At 33.1% G+C, this 19592-nt stretch overlaps 2 protein-coding genes across 2 annotated transcripts in view; one reads left to right on the forward strand and one right to left on the reverse strand.

Annotated features, from left to right (window-relative positions):
- The window catches only part of LOC143532798 (protein LEAD-SENSITIVE 1-like), a 273815-nt gene that overhangs the window by 106759 nt on the left and 147464 nt on the right, over positions 1–19592 (reverse strand). The window lies entirely within an intron of this gene.
- On the forward strand, positions 13011–17396 carry LOC143531890 (aluminum-activated malate transporter 8-like). Its single transcript, XM_077027085.1, has 6 exons — positions 13011–13439; positions 13515–13655; positions 14366–14638; positions 14729–14856; positions 15021–15164; positions 16929–17396. The coding sequence occupies exons 1-6, from the start codon at positions 13202–13204 to the stop codon at positions 17394–17396; spliced, it is 1392 nt and encodes a 463-aa protein (XP_076883200.1). The 5' UTR covers positions 13011–13201.

Here is a 19592-nt window from a genome sequence, read left to right on the forward strand (position 1 = left end):
AAATTCTATTTTATACGCATATGCAGGTTATGGTAGAAATATAATGCAGGTTGGTGAAGACTTAGTGAAGAATTTAAGTTAGCAATGATACGATCAAGAATTAAATTTGTAATTGTTGTTTATTTAATAAGTTATATTTTGTACTTGATTTATTTGAATTATTAAATCAAATTAAATAGATATTGTCATTTAAATAATGTTGCATGATAGTAAGCTTTGAAAAGCTGTGAGCAATCAATTCGCCCCGACATTTCCGCCGTAGGTTGGGGTGTGACAGTCATAAACTTATTGTCGGATAACTACAAGCTAACATGTCCAAGAATTATTTTACCTTTACACAAATAAAGAAGCAAACCTTGGATACAAAAAAAGAAAAAAAAAAGGTAACGATCCACCAAACATCAAAGATATATCAAAATACATTTAAAAGACATTTCCAGAATAGAAACACACCTTCATTTACAGAATGTGTATTATAGGATGTTTAAAACTTTCTTATTCATTAAGAATATGTTATTATCATAGAAAAAAACTATACAAAAATCAATAAGAATTTAAAATATTTAAATAGTCAACATGAAAAGATATCAAAATTAAAAAAAGGTGATATGACTCCGTAATACTTTACATCACCTTAAAAGATGTAATTTTATTAAAAATAAATAAAATATGTAACAATCACTTCCATTCCTTTATGTCACCATCACATCACTTATTTTATGGCACCATTACTTTCTCTCTCTTTGTGAATCTCATTTTAATAACAAAAAATTATATTAAAAAACTTAAATCTTCAAATTATTGAGTTCATTTTTTTCCAGTGATTGTGTACTGTAGGCCGTCAAACGAGGAGGTGCATGGTGGTTGTAAGAAGAAATACGTATGCGTTAAGAATATATTATTAGAATCCAAAATGCTATACAAAAATCAATAAGTATAATAGTCAACATAAATAGACATCAAAAGTAAAAAAATTAATATGACTCAAAAGAACTATTCACCACCTTTAAGGGTATACTTTTATTAAAAAAATAAACTATGTTACAATCATTCCCTCTCTCTTCCCTACACATATTCACACACTTTATATCGTCATCACACTATCTCTCCTACACATATCTACACACCTTTTGTCACCATCACTCTCTCTCTTTCATACAAAAAACACTTTTTCAAATAAATGTATTTCTTTTTCATCTTTACTCAATCCAATCAAGCTCATCTTCCTCTTTTTCTTTAAAATATCGACAACCAACAAGTTTCCGGCCAAAGGTGACTACGGAAGTAACATACGTTTTAGGAGGAACTGCAAAACAAAAAAAAACATATGTTAATTGTTTAGACTTTAATCGAACATATGTTTTTCGAACATATGTTTTACGAAAATTTTAAATTCACCAAAATACACTCGTATGGATTCTTATTGATAAAAAGAAAAAGAGAAAATTACGATTTGCCTCCCTGGATAATATCGGCGGGAGATGGATTGACCACTGAAAAAGAATTTGCGCATGATTTAACAATGTGATTTTTATAATGATCAGAATGCTCCTTGGTGTTTATTATGATCAGAATGCTCCCTGCATTGTTAATAATTGGTTAAATGACCATTATACCCTTCATCTTCATCTTCATCTTCATCTTCATCTTCATCATCAACATTCAAACACATCAAGAACATCAAGAACAAAAACACAGAAAATCAAGAACATCAAGAACCCTAACACAAACACAAACCCAGAAAATCAAGAACATCAAGAACATCATCTCCGTCTAAGAACCCTAACCCATAAATCTTTTACAAACACATAGATTAACATCATCATTCAAACACAAACTCATATCTTCATCTTTATCTTCATTATTCATCATTCATCTTCATCTTCATCTTCTTCAATCGCAACCCATCACCGCCGCCGTCACCACCATTCTGTCGCCACACCACCACCACCGTAGCCGGAAAATCATGAAACGTTGCCGGAAATCAACATACACACTACTCATATCTTCATCACCACCACCCATCTTCTTCACCCGCAACCCGTCACCGCCGCCGTAGCTTCTAATCTGTTCCCGCCGCCATCGCCGTAGCTTCTAATCCCTTAAATCAATGTTTTTTTTTTAAATTCTTGTATAAAACCCATGTGGTTAGGGCTTTCAATCTTGATGAGGATGATAAATATGTTGGTTGATGTTTGTTCGTGTTTGGGTTTGGTGGTGGAATTCATTTTCCGGTGGACGGTGGCGACGGAGGAGGATGAGAGTTTTGGAGGTTATGAGATGATGATGATAATCTGGAGTTCATATCTTCATATTCTTCTTCTTATTGTTATTATTATTACAGATTATTGTTATTATTTTTAGGGAAAACTATTATTAACAGATATTATTATAATTATTTATCTAATTACTAAAGTGCCCTTGAACCAAACGGTCAACAAAAAACAGGGGCTCAATACGCGCAACCACGGGCTCATGTGATCATTATAAAAACACATTGTTACATCATGCGCAAATTCTTTTTCAATGGTCAATCCATCTCGCGACGATATTTTTCAGGGAGGCAAATCATAATTTTCTCAAAGAAAAGTAATAAAAAAACAAAAATACAATTTTTAGATTTTGAAAAGGAAAAGAAGAAAAAACATATCTTATAAACAAATCAATACCAAAATACACAATCATATGGATTCTTATTGATAAAAAGAAAAAAAATAATAAAGAAAAAAGCAAAATTACAATCCTTTAGATATTGAAAAGGATAAAAGAAAAAAATACATCTCATATACACAAATCAATACCAGAATACACACACACATATGGATTCTTATTTATTGAAACTTGTTGGAACTCTACATATTTAATGGCAGAATCTGCTATTAAGTTTAAGAAATCATTTTCTAACTTATGGTTAAGGATTCTAATTGTGAGAAAGAGATTAACAAATGTGTTGGTGGCTTAATTTATGAGGATGATTGGGTTAAAGTGAATTGCTTATTGCCTTTTTTGAAGGTATTTTATGAGGCTACATTGAGATTTTTAGGTTTTTGCTATGTGACTTCTAGTACTTATGTGCATGAGATATTTGGAATTGGCACTGTGATTGATGGTTATTCTATTGAAAAAGATTCATCAATACGTTCAATGGCACATAATACGAAAAGAAAATATTATAAAAGTTGGGGTGATGTTGCTAAGTTAAACCGCTTTTTTTTCCTTGCTGTGGTTCGTGACTCAAGAAGGAAATGGCAATATATAGAATTTCTTGTTAAAGAAAACTATGTAGACAATAGTATCCATGATATCTATAAGAACTCTATGCCTCAAAACGAACATGACATTGAGGTGTCATCATCTGCAATCAAGGGCCACCTAAGGTTATAATTCTAGTAACACAATGGACATTGAAGAACTCATGACAAAGAGATTCGAAATGGCTATGGGAAGTTCGCATGCATTTTTGAGAAAAGGTGAATTAGAGAAATATCTTTTGAAGATAGAGAGCCAAAAAACCCAAGGTTTGACATCTTACAATGGTGTAAAGTTCAACAATGTCGATATCCTATTCTTGCTAAGATGACTCGAGATATTCTTCCCATTCCAGTATCAACGGTTGCGTCGGAGTCGGCTTTTAGCACCGGGGGCTGGTGCTTAATAGTATCCGAACTTCCTTAAGTCCAAAAATGGTGGAGGCATTGGTATGTGCACTAGATTGTTTTCTTTCTTCTAAAAGTAAAATTATAATTAAAGATACCATTCTTGAACTTGAGAGCTTGGAAGAAGGTAGTAATATATTATTATTTTACGTTCCAATTGTAATTTTTTTAAAATATTTGCATTGTTAATTTGGTCGATTTCTTTTATTTCATAGGTCTGAAGGACTTATCCTTGGAACAACCCATTATCATCATTGATGAGATGGCTGATGAAACATCCGAAATCGCTTAAGGTATTTTTTACTTTTTTGAAATGAATAAATATCAAAATATGGATTATGACCATATTCTTATTTTTCTTTTATACATTTATAGGTTATACTTGTTGGCATGACATTATGGAGTGATGATATGGAGAGCATGGAACTATGGAATGATGATTTAGAAGATTGCTTTTAATTCTTAAGATCTTTGTTTAAGGAAGTGTAACATCATGAAAATATCGGGCCAAAAATGCAAGTTTTCAAAGTCAAAGGACCAAAAATGTCAAAATCCAAACCTGAGGGTTAAAAGTGTAAATTTTGATTTTCTTGGCCCATCTCGATACGCGATGGATCAGAAGAGGATCCTATCGCGTATCGCGATGGGTTATCTGACAGACGAGGCACGTGGTGTGCCACGTGGCACAACGTCCACCACGTGGCAGCACGACGGCCACGTCGCCACGTGGCGCAACGCCTGCCACGTGGTGACACGTGGAAGGTCTACGGGGTGACTTAGTTAGCCTACGTCAAGATACGCGACGGGCTAGCCAAGGAAGCCATCGCGTATCGCGATGGGCTTCCAGATTTTGTCTATAAATAGCAGCTACGGGTTCTTCACAAATCACACCCCAAAACACATACATAGCTCTCTCTCTAACATCTCTCTATACCCGAGAACCCGACCTCGATCAACCTCGAAAAACGTGTCCATAATCCTCGATAAACGTGCCCTCGACTCCTCGTTATTCGTGCCACAATACTGATACCCCGATCAAGAAAATATTGCCATCTCGACGTTCTGACGATTGTCTCGTAAAGCGTGCCGATGTGTGGAGGAGTATTGGTGTATCTCGTTTTACTTGCCGAGGAGAAGTGTTGATCAAGAAAGAGTTGAAAAGGGTAAATGGCGTCGAAGTGCTGCTAAACTTTCTTGGGTTATTATAAGCCATCAAAGGTAGGCGTAATGCCCGAATAAAATAATAATAAAGTATTATAAAAGGGCATAAAACCCTAAGTCGAGGTTATACTCGATATCTCGATAAAATAAATGAATATATAACAAAGAAAAGAAAGAAAATAAAGTAATATAAATATAAATGTTCATATATATAATGTGTGACTATATATATATAATTCTTTGTTATAAATATTATTTAAGTAATAATAACTATTCTTAAATAATAAAGAAAAGAAATATACGTTTCTTAAAGAAGAAGAAACATAGGCTAACTATAGGTTAACTTATGAAAGAAAGATTATTTTAAACAAAAGGTTTTAAATTAAAAGAATACATAATCGAGGTAACGATTATAAAGGCTAAAGGTCTTAAGCCGGATTGTATGTCCGACTAACAAAAGGTTATACTTGTACTATAGGTGTGAGATAGCAAAGGGAAAGAACCTCGGACGGTGTTTGATGTCGATCCAAATCAAAAGGTGAATACGCCCCAAACTTTACAACTTCTTTAAAAATGAGTCAACGTGTTATATGAAAAAGGTTTACATGGGACTACGTGTCTCTAAAACATTTATAAACAAAAGTAAAAGCCTATCCCTCGGGCTGTCGTGTACGTTTGTCTGGATCCTTACATATGTGGTATTACGCGGTGTGCTCATCGCACCACACATGGTCGTATTACGCTTTCCTGCGGGGAGCACGACCATGTGTATACGAACGGTACTGACGTGTGTGAATATATATATAAAAATGTTAATAAAATTTCCACACAAATCGGGTTTTAAAATAGGTTTTCAGCTACAACTAAACCACACACGAAAGGAAAGTGTACCTATCGTTTGTAATAAAGTGTTGTCAAGAACCGAGTATCAATCCATGGACACGACAACTTTCTAGTACTAAATCTTTGTAGATGGTCAACCGAACAAGTAAATCTCACTTTGAGTTTTAATTAACTAAACTAGCATGCAATGAAAATAAGCAAGTAAAAACACAAGAACACAATCAATCCAACAACCTACCTAGACATGAATCCACTCCACTAATATGATAAAATAGCAATGATATGGTAAAACATCATGAATCCAAACATAAATACTAGATTACAATCAAGCAACCTAATACTAGCAAATAATCATCATGAAGGGTTTTCAATCAAGAGATAAACATAGACTAACTTGTTTGTCAAAACAACAAAGTCTCATAATCAAAGGAAAGCTAGTATGAAAAACATTCTAACCACCTAAGATTACACTAAAGTAGCCAAACTCATGAAATTAATATCAACTTATGAAACTTTAACTAGCAAGTCATCACCAAGTCAAGAATCATAACAACACTCATCAATTTTCCAATATTAAGTGTAGGGTTCAATACTCATCAATAATATTATAGTTAAGTTAATCTTTACTAGTCATTCCTAACTTAGTAATGTAAACAAAGAAAGCATCAACATTCAAAGTTTACAAACAAACATCTAGAACATAGTTTTCCAACTTGAATGCCTAAATATTTGTAAAACTAACAAGATTATGCAACTCTAACAAGTATGAACACCATCAATATTAACTTATAAATTCAACCATATTCTTGAAATAACACCAATTTACCAAAATCATGCATAGATAATATATCACATTAGCAAAAGCTTCAACATTGTCTAGATAGCAAAAGTAATTAGCCCATAAGGCTTAATACAACTACAATCAAACTAGAAATAAGCTTAAAAAACATGTTCAAGAACAAGGAAATGCAAACTAATATCAAACAAAGATTGAAGATTGGAAAGAGGATCTTGAGGATGGTGGAAGCCTAACAAGATGCTTGCAAAATGAGTTGAAATCACCAATTATTTGAGAGAGTTAGAAAAAGTGGGTTAAAACTCTTCTCTCTCCTCTGTATTGTGAACGATTCTTTTTTATATGTAGAAAGGGAGACATGGTCATGTTCAATGAAAATGTAGATCTAAGCCTCTGATTGGTTCTTTGGTATCCAAGAAAACTATTCCCCTAGGCATGGAAATACAACTGGACATAATCTAGATTTGGTAAACATGAATTCCTGAAGAAAAAGGCAGGGTGAGACTTCTCTTGAAAAAGGCAGCACTACTTTTTTATTGTAGAAAGGAGGGACATGATAATGTCATTACAAAGACATGGTCATGTTTGTTGTTGTGCAGTTAAGGATTTTAACATGGTCATGTTTGTTTGTTAGCATGATCATGTTTGCAATGGAACTCCAATTTTCCCACGTTTACTCCTCCAGACTCCTCCAAAATCCTCGTTATTCACAACCAACCCCTGGAATTTCACAATTCAATATATTAGTATATATTCCCACAATTTTACATTAAATTTCCACCAAGAGTGTAGAAAATGAGGTGAAAGATGTGCAATAAATATGTATAAATTTGGGCACATCAGGTACTTAACTAAGTTGAATGTTGCGGTGTTTGCTGAGGTACTTAGGTAGAGACTTGAGTTTGTAAATAGTATTATAACTTTGTTATTCCTAACCCAAGATGGGCCGAGGCTTGCGTAACCATCAAGGGGTAACAATGTAAAAGAAAATATTTTTATCGTCAGCATATTCACCAGCATTCGTTGCTGACGTATTTTATTAACATTTTGCCGGTGATTAAAGTTAGTGCTTGATGAACGAAGAGCTCAAGATATCCGATGGCTCAGATCTTTTTCTTTAACTTAATTATTAATGAATGGTGGTTTTGTAAATATAAAACAAGTAACCTTAAACGAAACTTTTGTTCCATCTTTTGTATAATGTCAATATTAATTTTTAAATCCACATGTTTCCAAGACTTCCGCTTTTAATTCGTAACTCTGATTTATTTACAAATGTGGTACCAAATGTTGGTCGCACGCCCAGGCCTAAGATGGGGGTGTGACAGGAAGATTGTTTATTTTGAAACAATGGGTTGTGTTTATTTTGAACAATGAATTGTGTTATCTGCTTATTTGTTTGTATTTTGAACAATTTGTATTTAGCTTGTTGGATTGGAAAACTTGAATTTTTGTGATGTTATTTTTAAAATAGGGCTTTTTTCCAGGTTTTTTGGATATCCGATTCACTATGCTATCGGATATCCGGAATTTCAGATATCTGAACTTCGGATATCCGAAATTTCGGATCGGATGTGGATAGTAAAATTTACTATTAGAAACTTAAGATATTCGGTTTGAACACCCATAGTTGAGACTAATAAAAACCAATATACCTTTTAAATTTATAACTTATAATACACATTATATTTTTGGTTTTTTTTATAATAGTTATCTTTTATTTTTTTAATGATTATTGCAACTCCATAAGGTCAGAATTTTTCTCATAAGCGAGGGGGTAACATCGTATTACAACTCCATTTAAAAATAGTTGTTCAAAAAAATATTAATAAAAGATAATCATGACCCAAAAGTTTAAAAAATATTTGTATATTTTGAGTTATAAATTTAAAATACTTAAAACTATTATGTCTCATAACATTTCAAATGACAAAAATGAATAGTGTGGTAAAAAAGGAAAGACATCATGTGTCAAATCGATAAGAAAAGTCAATATTCACACTTGCTATTTGAAATGATAAATGTCTTAACCACACTTCTCATTTCGAAAAACAGTTGTCTTTTAAAGGTGCAAACAAATTATAGAGGTAGACTATTTGTTGCATAATTCATCTTATCAGCACTAAAATATCTACAAATAAGCGTAATTTCGGCAACTATATTAGAATAAATAACCACTGATGTTTATTATTTCTATCCATAAGTAAATATAGTCCTAAAGAATAAAACAAGTTGAAATACGAAGAAAAACGGAAACAAACGGTGAAAACAGACTCAACATACCCCATGGTGAATCAAGACATGGCCATGCCTAGAGCATACGAAGTAAAGACAAAAATCAAGAAATAAATAACCACTAATGTTTATAATTCTAACTATAGGTAAATATAGTCCTAATGAATAAAACAAGCAGAAATACGAAGAAAAATGGAGATAAACGGTGAAAACAAACTCAACATACCCAATGGTGAATCAAGACATGGTCATGCCTAGAGCATACGAAGTAAATACAAAAATCAGGAAATGAAGGCATGACCATGTTAACCAAGACACACCCCATGTTATCAAAAGCAATAAGAATGCCTTCCCAAGATACGTCCATGCCTTCAAGTACAAGAGAAAATGACAAAACTTGTGGAATTTGGACTGTTGTGGAACTCAACACGGTCGTGCCTTGCTTAACACGACCATGTTAACCTAGAGCTGTACAATCTTACACAGAACAATTAACGCAATAGGACGAAAAAGAAGACATGGTCGTGCCTTGCTCAACACGGCCATGCCTTGTGAGGGTCTGATCAGCTTATAAATTGAATGCTTATTTTTTTCAATTAATACACCTTGGAGAGAAATTTAATACACATTCCACTTCATTCACTCTTCTCTAACTACCTCTTTTCATCACCGTTAATAAGAAAATTAACCCCATCCATCCAACCCTTGAAGATTAAGGAGATTAAGCTTTTGAGAGAAGTCATTAGCATCAATGATTAGTTATCCAAATTGGTTAGATTGTTTCAGTTTAATCATGTTTGTGTCTACTACTTTGATATTTATCATTATGCTTATTAGTAGCTAAACTTACGAGGTATCATCTTGGTTTATATAGAATCTTAATTGAAGTATAATAATGATAGTAAAACATGTGATTGGCTTTTGATAATTAAAGATTATGTTGCAATGACCACTTAATGAGGAACGTTAAAATACTCTTAAAAGATACCCCAAGTACTAAGCTTGTCGATAAGCCGAGATATTGCTAGTCTTGCGAAGCCTTGGCGAACCTTAAAATAGACACCAAGATCCCGAACTTGATGATAGGTCAAGAAATCGCTATTCTTGTGAGGACTTGGTTGATAAATTAAGAATCCTTAAAATCAATCCTCAAATACCGAGTTTGATGATAAGCGGGGGAACTGCCACTCTTTTGAGGTTTTGGGAATAACATAAGAATCTTTTAAAGAGCCACCAAGATTTCGAGCTTGATCATAAGTCTTGAAATTGTCATTCTTGTAAGGGCTTGGTTGGGGAAAAACGTGAATCCTAATATTGACATGAACTAAATGGAATGTTAGTAGTGATTAACCATTTTAAAATGGGAATTATCAATAATGTTGTGAAAACGGATTGTTGATATTCATCCACTAAAATTGGTTAATTATTCGTTAAGTGAGTGTGCAACATAACCTATTTTAAGCAACTCTTGAGTGGCTATTTCATGAGATTTATAATTGTTCAAGAGTTGTGTGGAATTAATATTTGGTATTTCAAGGTAATCCTTTACGACTCAACTAATTTTAATTGGTGTTTTATGTATAATATAAGTGTTATTGTTACTAAAAATCAAGGATAACTCACTTAGTAATTTAAGAAATTGTCTCATATTTAAAGTGAGTTAACTTGTTTTTATCAAAAAACCAATTGCTTACATAAAATTACGTTTTGAGTAAAAGGGATCAAAAGTTATTTATTTCTTTAATTATCATGGAATGACATAACTAACGATGTTATTCCCTCATTTAATCACCTTAGAAAGCTCATATCACATGTTTACTAATCAATTATCAAATCAAGTTAAGAAGAGTTTAAACCAATATGATACACTTTTATCTTTGATCTTATTTCTATAAAAAAATATAAAAAAAATATTGTCTTTTAATTTATGTCTTAAATTTCTTTAAACTCATTTACCAAAACCCAAACACAAACCAAAACCAAAATCAAAATTATATTCACTTTCGGTTAAAATAAATATAACGATTTAGTAGTAAAAATCAATAAGTGTGCCCGTTGATCGATACTTGGTTCTTACCTATACTTTACTACATATATGATAGGTACATGTGCCTATTTGTGTGTGTTTAGTTAAGATAATTATCATTTTAATAAATTTAAAACTAGTCATTGTGTGAATTAAACCTTTGAAAACTCAACAACTTTTCTTCTACCATATCACACGCATCACTATTTCAATATAAACGACCTGTCAGTCAAAGTGGCGGATTAGAGGGTAGTGGGATTCGCCATTTGAAATATCGACGCACACGATATCTTTTTCACTTTCGACATTTCAAATGGCGGAGCATGGGATAAAAGTTCACCTCACTAGACATAATCAAACATAGCTTGTCATCATTCTAGGATATGCCATTTGAAACGGGGGACCTCTTAGAAAACATCAACTCTCTTTCTCTCCTAGAAACCCTTTTAGTTTATCAATTTCTTCCATCTGAAAGTTAGTTTTAGTTTTTAGTTTATTTTTTGGTTGATAAGTTGCTTACTTTAACTTAGTTTCAGTTGTGCATTTATATATTTTTTTACTTTCTTAGTTAGTGTATGTACTCTACATCTACTCCCGACCTCATTTCACCACTTTCCGAACCTGAACGCCACCTTTTACCAAACAAAATGCACTCAGGCGCGTAAAGCAACCAAAGGAGTTAAGGACGAACCAGAGAAAAGTACATCAATTGAGAAAAACCAATAAGAACCTAAGATGTCGGAGCTAAACAACGAGCTAAACATGACCCAATATTGCATGCCGACACTCGATGACTATGGCAATAGCGTTGCACCACTCGAAATACTTCTAAACGTTGAAATCAAATCTAGTATCATTCATATGATTGAAAATTCTGTCCAAATTCATGGAGTTCTCGATGAAGATCCGTTGTCTCATATTTCCTGATTTCTTCGAATATGTGGAACTTTCAAAATTCAACAATGCTCGGAATATCAAGTTAGGCTTAAACTCTTTCCATTTTCGCTCCGAGAGAATGCCTTAGAATGGCTTGAATCTTTGCCAATTGGTATCATCACCAATTGCGCAGAAAAGTGATTTTGATGGAGTTACTTATATATTTCAGATGGTATTAAAATTCTGTCTTGATGATTTAGAATGTTTGCGTCATAATGTTATTCTAGTTGCTAGTGGGAAGACTACAACAGTTTGCCCATTTTGGCAAACAGCCTTACAGTCCAAGTATTAATTAACATCAACACGCTATCAAAATAAACAATTGGTGGCTGACAAGTTTGATTGTTAAAAGCTTTTGATTTAATCATTGAGTTATCTAGCAATTTGATTGCTTCCATTTGATTCGGCATAGCGGGCACAATGCCTTCTTGGACTCCCATGGCCTAGAGGCATCGTGTCCCATCATCATCCACTGTTAACTATTTGTTTCAACATAGTATTATATAAATATTTTACACCATGCATAAAGTGTTAAATATGTAGTCTATATATAGTTAGGACACTTCATAAAAAAAACTCTGCCATTCTTTTTTATATACTTATTACTTCATAATATAACGTACCATACATCAAATTTCAGTTGCAACGTATGGGTACACCATACACCTATAAACTTGGGTTTAACGCATCTAGCATGCCATACCCTAATTAGACCACTCATACTACACAGTTCTATACATATATACGTTATATATGTCATATCTCTTTAATAGTATGAATATCAAAAAGTTATTAACCTACAAGGCTACAACACAATATATATATTGATCATTGTTGAACACTTGAACTAGATTTCCTTTTAGTTAACAACGAATGATCTTACCTCCATTAGTTTTTTTAAGTCGGTTTAGTATCCATTGTTGTTTATTTCAATCATGCATGGTCAATTCACAATCAAAGATACGATCTGCATCAGTTTGCAGGTTGGTTACTTAACCAACCCCATAGCTTTAGTCGTGAAGGGAATAATTAGTTGTAATCTTGTATGTTTAGTTGATATAGTCTATATCTATAGGGGTCATACAATATTGGAGTGTATATTTAATTTACTATAGTAAGATAAATTTTCCACACATGAAAATGAATAAACAAATGTATAACGTGTGTACTTTCGTTAGCCAAAAGGAAAATTCCATCACTTACGCCCATACCAAAATTTAAAAATAGATCGGCGGCTCAATATATAATATACGTATGTATATACACATATATTATATAATAATAATAATAATAATAATAATAATAATAATAATAATAATAATAATAATAATAATAATTACTTTGGGTGTTATAAAGTAATAAATAAATAATAATATATTATCTGAATAAATAAATGTCGCCTGTTACTCTCTATATACATGAACATCACTCTTTGCCTTTTTTAAACACTTTTTATCATTTACTCTCCTTATATACATCCCAACAAGTTCCATTTTACTTGATAACCTATCCTTCATCTCATCTTGCCTCTGTCTTTAGTTAGTACCCATGGATATTGCCAACAAGTCTTCACCTTTTAAAATGAAAGTATTCATTCTAAATTTCATCATGAGAATAAAGAAGCTAGGACAAGATGATCCTAGAAGAATTGCGCACTCATTTAAGGTGGCACTAGCCATCACATTGGTCTCCATGGTTTACTATCTTGGACCGTTGTATAAAGGCATAGGTGACGCTGGTGTATGGGCCATCTTGACCGTCGTAGTGGTGTTTGAATACACCGCCGGTGAGTTCTTGAAATCATTTATATAATAAACTTGTTATACAATATTACTAACTGTTTTGGTTGCTTTGGTGTTAGGTGCAACGCTATGCAAGGGTATGAATAGAGGCTTAGCCACTTTACTAGCAGGTGTCCTAGGCATTGGGGCCAAATACTTGGCTAGCTTATTTGGTTCAAAGGCTGAACCCATTGTTCTTGGATTTCTTGTCTTTCTTCTAGGTACGTGATATTATTAATTCACATATAAACATATTCTTGTCTAATATATCTATAATATATATAAACGAAAACATAAAAATCCTACATGTAGCGATGTGGTCACTTCCTCTTTTTTTGGAGTCACCAGATTTGCTTGATTTTTAAATGGAGGCTTCTCATGCATTTGACCCGAATTCATGGGTATGGGTCTTACCAAACCCAGATGTTCTTTAAACGGATTATAACATCTCATTAAATTAAATATTATTCTCATCAAATTATTGATGTAAAAATCCTATAAAATAGGATATACTAAAATTAATATCTTATTTATTTTAAAAAAGATATATATATTATTTAAATTAAAAAACCAATTTTATAGTAAAAAAAATAAACGGGTCTTGGGTCTCATCAAACCATAAATATATTATTAACTGTCATAAATATTATTTATAATTAAAAAAAAAACCAATTTTATAGTAAAAAAAAAATAAACGGGTCTCATTAAAACCATATAGCTTTTAAACCGGGTTATAACATCTCATTTATTTGTGAAACAATTTATCATCAAACCATAAGTATATTATTAACTTTAATATAATAAAAAAATATAAATTAAAAAAAAATAAATAAATATTAGAACAAACAATATAAAACAACCCCCGTAATACGGGGGATAAAAACTAGTTAACTAAATAAGTTGTTATAACGTTTAAACTTTACTATGACAGTTACATTTGCCACTTTTTCAAGATTTATACCTCACATAAAAAGGAGATATGATTACGGGGTGTTGATATTTATCCTCACGTTTAGTTTGGTAGCTGTTTCGGGTTATCGTGTTGATAAAATCTTAAAGCTGGCACACCAACGACTATCAACGATCCTCATAGGTGGTGCAACTTGTATAGTTATCTCTCTATGTGTTTGCCCTGTATGGGCTGGGGAAGATCTTCATAATCTTATTGTTTCCAATTTGGAAAAACTTGCTAGCTTCTTAGAAGGTATATTAATATATTATATTTCGGTGAAACTAGTAGCATAAAACTGATCATGTTTGTTTTATCTTAAATTAATTACAATCAAACCTACAGGATTTGGAGGAGAAATCTTCGAAGTTCCGTTAGAGGGAGATACTGTTGGAGGCTCTAATGAACCTGACAAATCGTTTCTTACGGCTTACAAAAGTGTTCTAAATTCTAAAGCCACCGAGGAATCACTGGTCAGTTTATTATGAATAACTAGTATATATACAGTCTATATGTACATAGATTCATTCTTTTCTAAAACAATATTATGTCTTGAACTAGAGATTCTTCACATAATGCACTCCTATATAAATAAACTAAAGTTGAAGTGTTACTAATAATTAATGTGTGGAAACAGGCGAATTTCGCATGGTGGGAACCAGGACATGGAAAATTTCGGTTTAGTCATCCCTGGAAACAATACTTGAAGATTGGGGTTCTTACACGGCAATGTGGATACCACATTGAAGCTCTTAATGGGCATCTTGATGCAAAGTTCCAAGTATGGGTTAATCAAACATTTTAATTCTTTCTTTTTAAATTTTCTCTCCGTACGAAAGTTAATCCTAATTTAAAATTGATAGATATACAAGTGGTAAACTAAAATTGTTATTAATTTTTTTTTACCTTAAGGTTTAATTATTAGTTGAGTAAATTAAAATCAATGATAAAAAAATATAAGAATAAAGAAAAGAATACTAAATTATAACTATTCGCCTGTGGATGTGATGGGTTTCTTCTGAAATGGTTGTGAGCCGGGTCACCAGTGTTGTCTATGTTTGCGGGCATGGGTGACCTTTTGCCAATGTGTTTACTCGGGTGATCATGCTTTGTCGATCGCTGAAAAAAATAAAAAAACTGTTCACTCTTTAAAATAGACAATAGATTTAGGGAAAATAGAACTAGATCACCAACACATTTTCCATTTAAATTTATTTATTTGTTTTGTAATTTGTAGACACGTGATAATTGTTTATGCATAAGAATATAAGATTTTGAAGAGGTCATGTACTGAACTAACCACTAAATGAAATACATATCAGATGTTCTTTATGCACGCGGATCTTTGGATTCTAATTTCTAACTGCTTGCATATATCACCTTATGTGAGATTGATACAATTAAAAGATCACATGAAGATGCCGATATGAATTTTGATCATTGTATATTTGATTAACCTTTTAAATTTCTTTTTGATATAATATACAATTACGCTACCTACACATTACAAGCAGCGTAATTATTATTATGTATACTCATATTTTGTGGTAGAATAATAATGGAGTACTTTATAACTAATTGAACTTGAGAACTCTAATGTAATTACAGTTGTTACTTTGATGTAGCATAGTATTATTACTATGCAACAAAATGTACTAGACTAATAATAATCACATCATTTGTAAAGTTTGGCATAATTATTAACACTTTAGTTATGTTTTATTGTAGTGTAATTACTACAAGAAATTTGTCACGGTACTGTGCGTTTTGTTTCCTTCAGTCCGTACAGTGTGAACCATATTTCTTATTGAATGGGATCCGACCCTATGCATATATATGGAATCTCTGTCGCAACCAACGCCGGTACAATCACAATGTCCACCCGCAATATTTGTTGCCATTGTCTATTTGTCGCATGCTTTTGCGCACCTCCAGTCTTGTTCTTCACCTCTATCATCTACCCATGATATACACTTCTTTTTCTGTAGTTTTTCAGTTATGGATTCGGGTAGGTTTTTGTTGGTAAGATGCTCCCTGAGGATGATGGTTAACATGATGGTGGCAGACCACTGGTGGCGTGACTGCTGGTGGTGACCAGTGCTTATTGCAGTGGTGACGGTAGTGCATCTTCTAAGGGGATCGACTTAATACTAACCGTAAATTATATAAATAAATAACAAGACCAACTACTAAAACATAAAAATCTGGTGTGGTACAAATCACGGTGAACTAAAATACTAAATGTAACATGTTGAATAATAAATCATTTAAGTCATAAGATATCAAAATGAAAGCTGTTAAACAAAAGCTCAATTTAAAATATACTTACACAAAATTATATGAAGTTTGTTATATTTTCATACACAAAATTATATAGAGTTGTTTAAATTTTAAAATAGGTGATGCAAAGTTTTTATATGTTAGATAATTCCATTCGTTAAGTGGAAAGATAATTACATCAAAGTGAAAAGAAAAAAAAACACAATATATTGCAGTTACTACAAAACATATCACTAAATACCTTTTTGTTCTTTGCATTTAACAGGCATCCTCGGAGTTTAGTAAAAGAGTTCAAGAACCCTGCACGAAAATGAGCTCCGAGGCCGGAAAAGCTTTGAAAGAATTATCAAAATCAGTGAAATCATTTTCATATCCTTCTAATTGCACTACACATCTGCAAACATGTCAAAAGGCAATAGACGAAGTGAATACGATGTTAAAAGCTTCAATGGTAGGCGAATTTGATGTTCTTGAAATAATACCCGTTATCACAGTCGCTTCGACACTAACTAAAATAGTTAAATGTGTTGAAACGATTCTTGTGGCCACTGAGGAACTATCTAAACAAGCCCATTTCAAAAAATCATTGAATGATGCTGAAAAATTACAGGCTCATCATGGTGGAGCTGTCGCGTCTGTCGATGATCAAGAAGAGGATGATATAGATTTTGTTAAAGTAATCATACACAAGATTCCTTCAGAATCACAGAAAACTGAGGATAATAGGGGATAACAAAACTAGGATGAGATAAGTTAGACTGTGTATATAAACCGATTTGTAAACATAACTCTTTTGCACAATCTAAGATTAATAAAATTGTTTTTGTTACTTTTTAGCATATTTATGTCACCGTACGTGTTCCACTAAAGTTGTAGAAATTTTATCCAATTCTATTAACTAGAACTCTTACTGGACGCGTTTCACCGGCATGGTGTTGCTTGGCTGCTATATGTGGCAAATACAGTTGGTGTGTTTGCGTGTTGCACCAGTGAACCGATGTGAATATAGTCAGTATTGGGTTATGGTATCAAAACTAAACCAAAAAAAGAAAAGAAATAGTCAACACCCAAAATTAAAAAAAAACATGAGTTGCACCATCGATGCAGATTCGAGCGGTTTTAGGTTACGGCACTAGAAGAAAAGAAATTGTCAACACTAATATACAAAAAATACATATTCAAAACAAAAAATATTGCGCGTGTTGCACAAGCAAACTAACACAAATTGGACGGTATCGACAATAACCAAAAACACCCACGCCTTATGGTAGCGAACCGACGCAAACTCAGTCAGTATTGACGATATTGGCACGGGCAGCGAATCAACATGAATTGGACGATATCAATGGTAACAAAAATACCTGTATGTGTCTGCGACTGCGAACCAACGCGAATTCGTTTGGTATCGACGGTATCAACACTAAATTATAAACATAGAATTCGAAGAAGGAAATATAACAAAAGAAGAAAATAAAAGGCTATATGGGGCCGTCACATGGTCGAATCATGTTACAACGGAACCAACTAATGACATTTAACCTTATATATAATTGTTTCAAAATTGTTGTTCAATAGGTCGTGCCGAACCCGCTTCTAAGCCCAAAATACGGTATTGGAAGCTGGATTTGCCTATATTTTACATGCACAATTTCAATTCTTAGTAACCCATTTATGTGGTTATATTTAACATTTTAAGTCTCACCGATTTGTCACAATCAGACTACGACAACCGTCATCGTTCGCCACCGTTGTCGGGTTCAATTTCGGGACCCTAGGTAGCGTTGGTGTCAGTGGTTGGGTGGGGTGAGTTCTGTAGTCAACTATGGACTTCGATTTCGGACTTCTCTTTGCTTCTGATTTCGTTGTCTAAGGTTTCTGGTATAAAACCTTATCTTGGCCGTCGTGCTTTTCCATGATTTGCTATCGCAGCCGGGTTCGATTTCAAAACTCGAGGTGGAAGTTAAAGTTAAGCTTTTAGTGCTGATTACTTTTGGTTACAATTGATTTTGGCACTAACTTTTTTCATCTTGCTGACATGCATTCAATACACCTTAAAAAGATGATAATTGGGTTTACCTTTCTAATTACTAACCAATTATGCATACTGTTGTAGGTTGGAGACCCCCAAATTTCATAGGAATGTTCCAATATCTAGGTTAGTTCGTTACAAATACATGTATATTTGGTTTTTGTTATAGTTTTTTTTTTCCCGTCTAATTTAGTTTGTTACTTTGGATATGCAGCTTCATAGAGAAGAAATCGGATACGAGAAGGATGGTTAGTTCAAAACGGCATGGTTCATCATCATCATTTGCCATGGCAATAGTTTTAGGTTGTGTAGTAAGTAATAACTACAACACCTGAATATATTCTTCATGTTATGCATCCAAAAACATGAAAGATGTCATTTTACACCTCACATTTTACTTTTGTTATTGACTTTTTTTTTGCCTTTGTCAATATCTATGAAATTAGATTGGTATTGAGGTTATGATATTTAAATAAAACAGTTTGGTATTGAGTTTATGATATTTTAAAAACAAAAACATATGCAATTAAAGCAGGTTGAGTTGCCCCTTTTATTGGTTATCATTATTTGTTTTCTTAGGCTTAGACAAGTTGAGCTTACAAGCATCTAACAACTTTCACACGTTCTTGGCGTCATATGCTCTTGGTAATTATGCTCGAAAGTGAGTGGCAGCCACTTCGCTTAAGGAATGTTTCATGCGGTTACTTAGCTTGACTGTCGTCCACTGTCACCTATCGTTGCCGGGTTTCGGTTTGGAACTCTTGCTGCCGATCAAGTGGTGGTGGCATGGGTCTGTTCAGTTAATAAGGGCTATGATGATGATGTGTCTATGCCTATTTGTAAATCTATTTCTTACCAACGTTTGATTGTTGGTTCAGTTTATCGAACCCTTGGTGGTGG

Source organism: Bidens hawaiensis, unplaced genomic scaffold, assembly GCF_021521415.1.
Source record: "Bidens hawaiensis isolate Kalapana, Puna unplaced genomic scaffold, B.hawaiensis_p1.1 tig00000702_1, whole genome shotgun sequence".
NCBI classification, from domain to species: Eukaryota; Viridiplantae; Streptophyta; class Magnoliopsida; order Asterales; family Asteraceae; genus Bidens; species Bidens hawaiensis.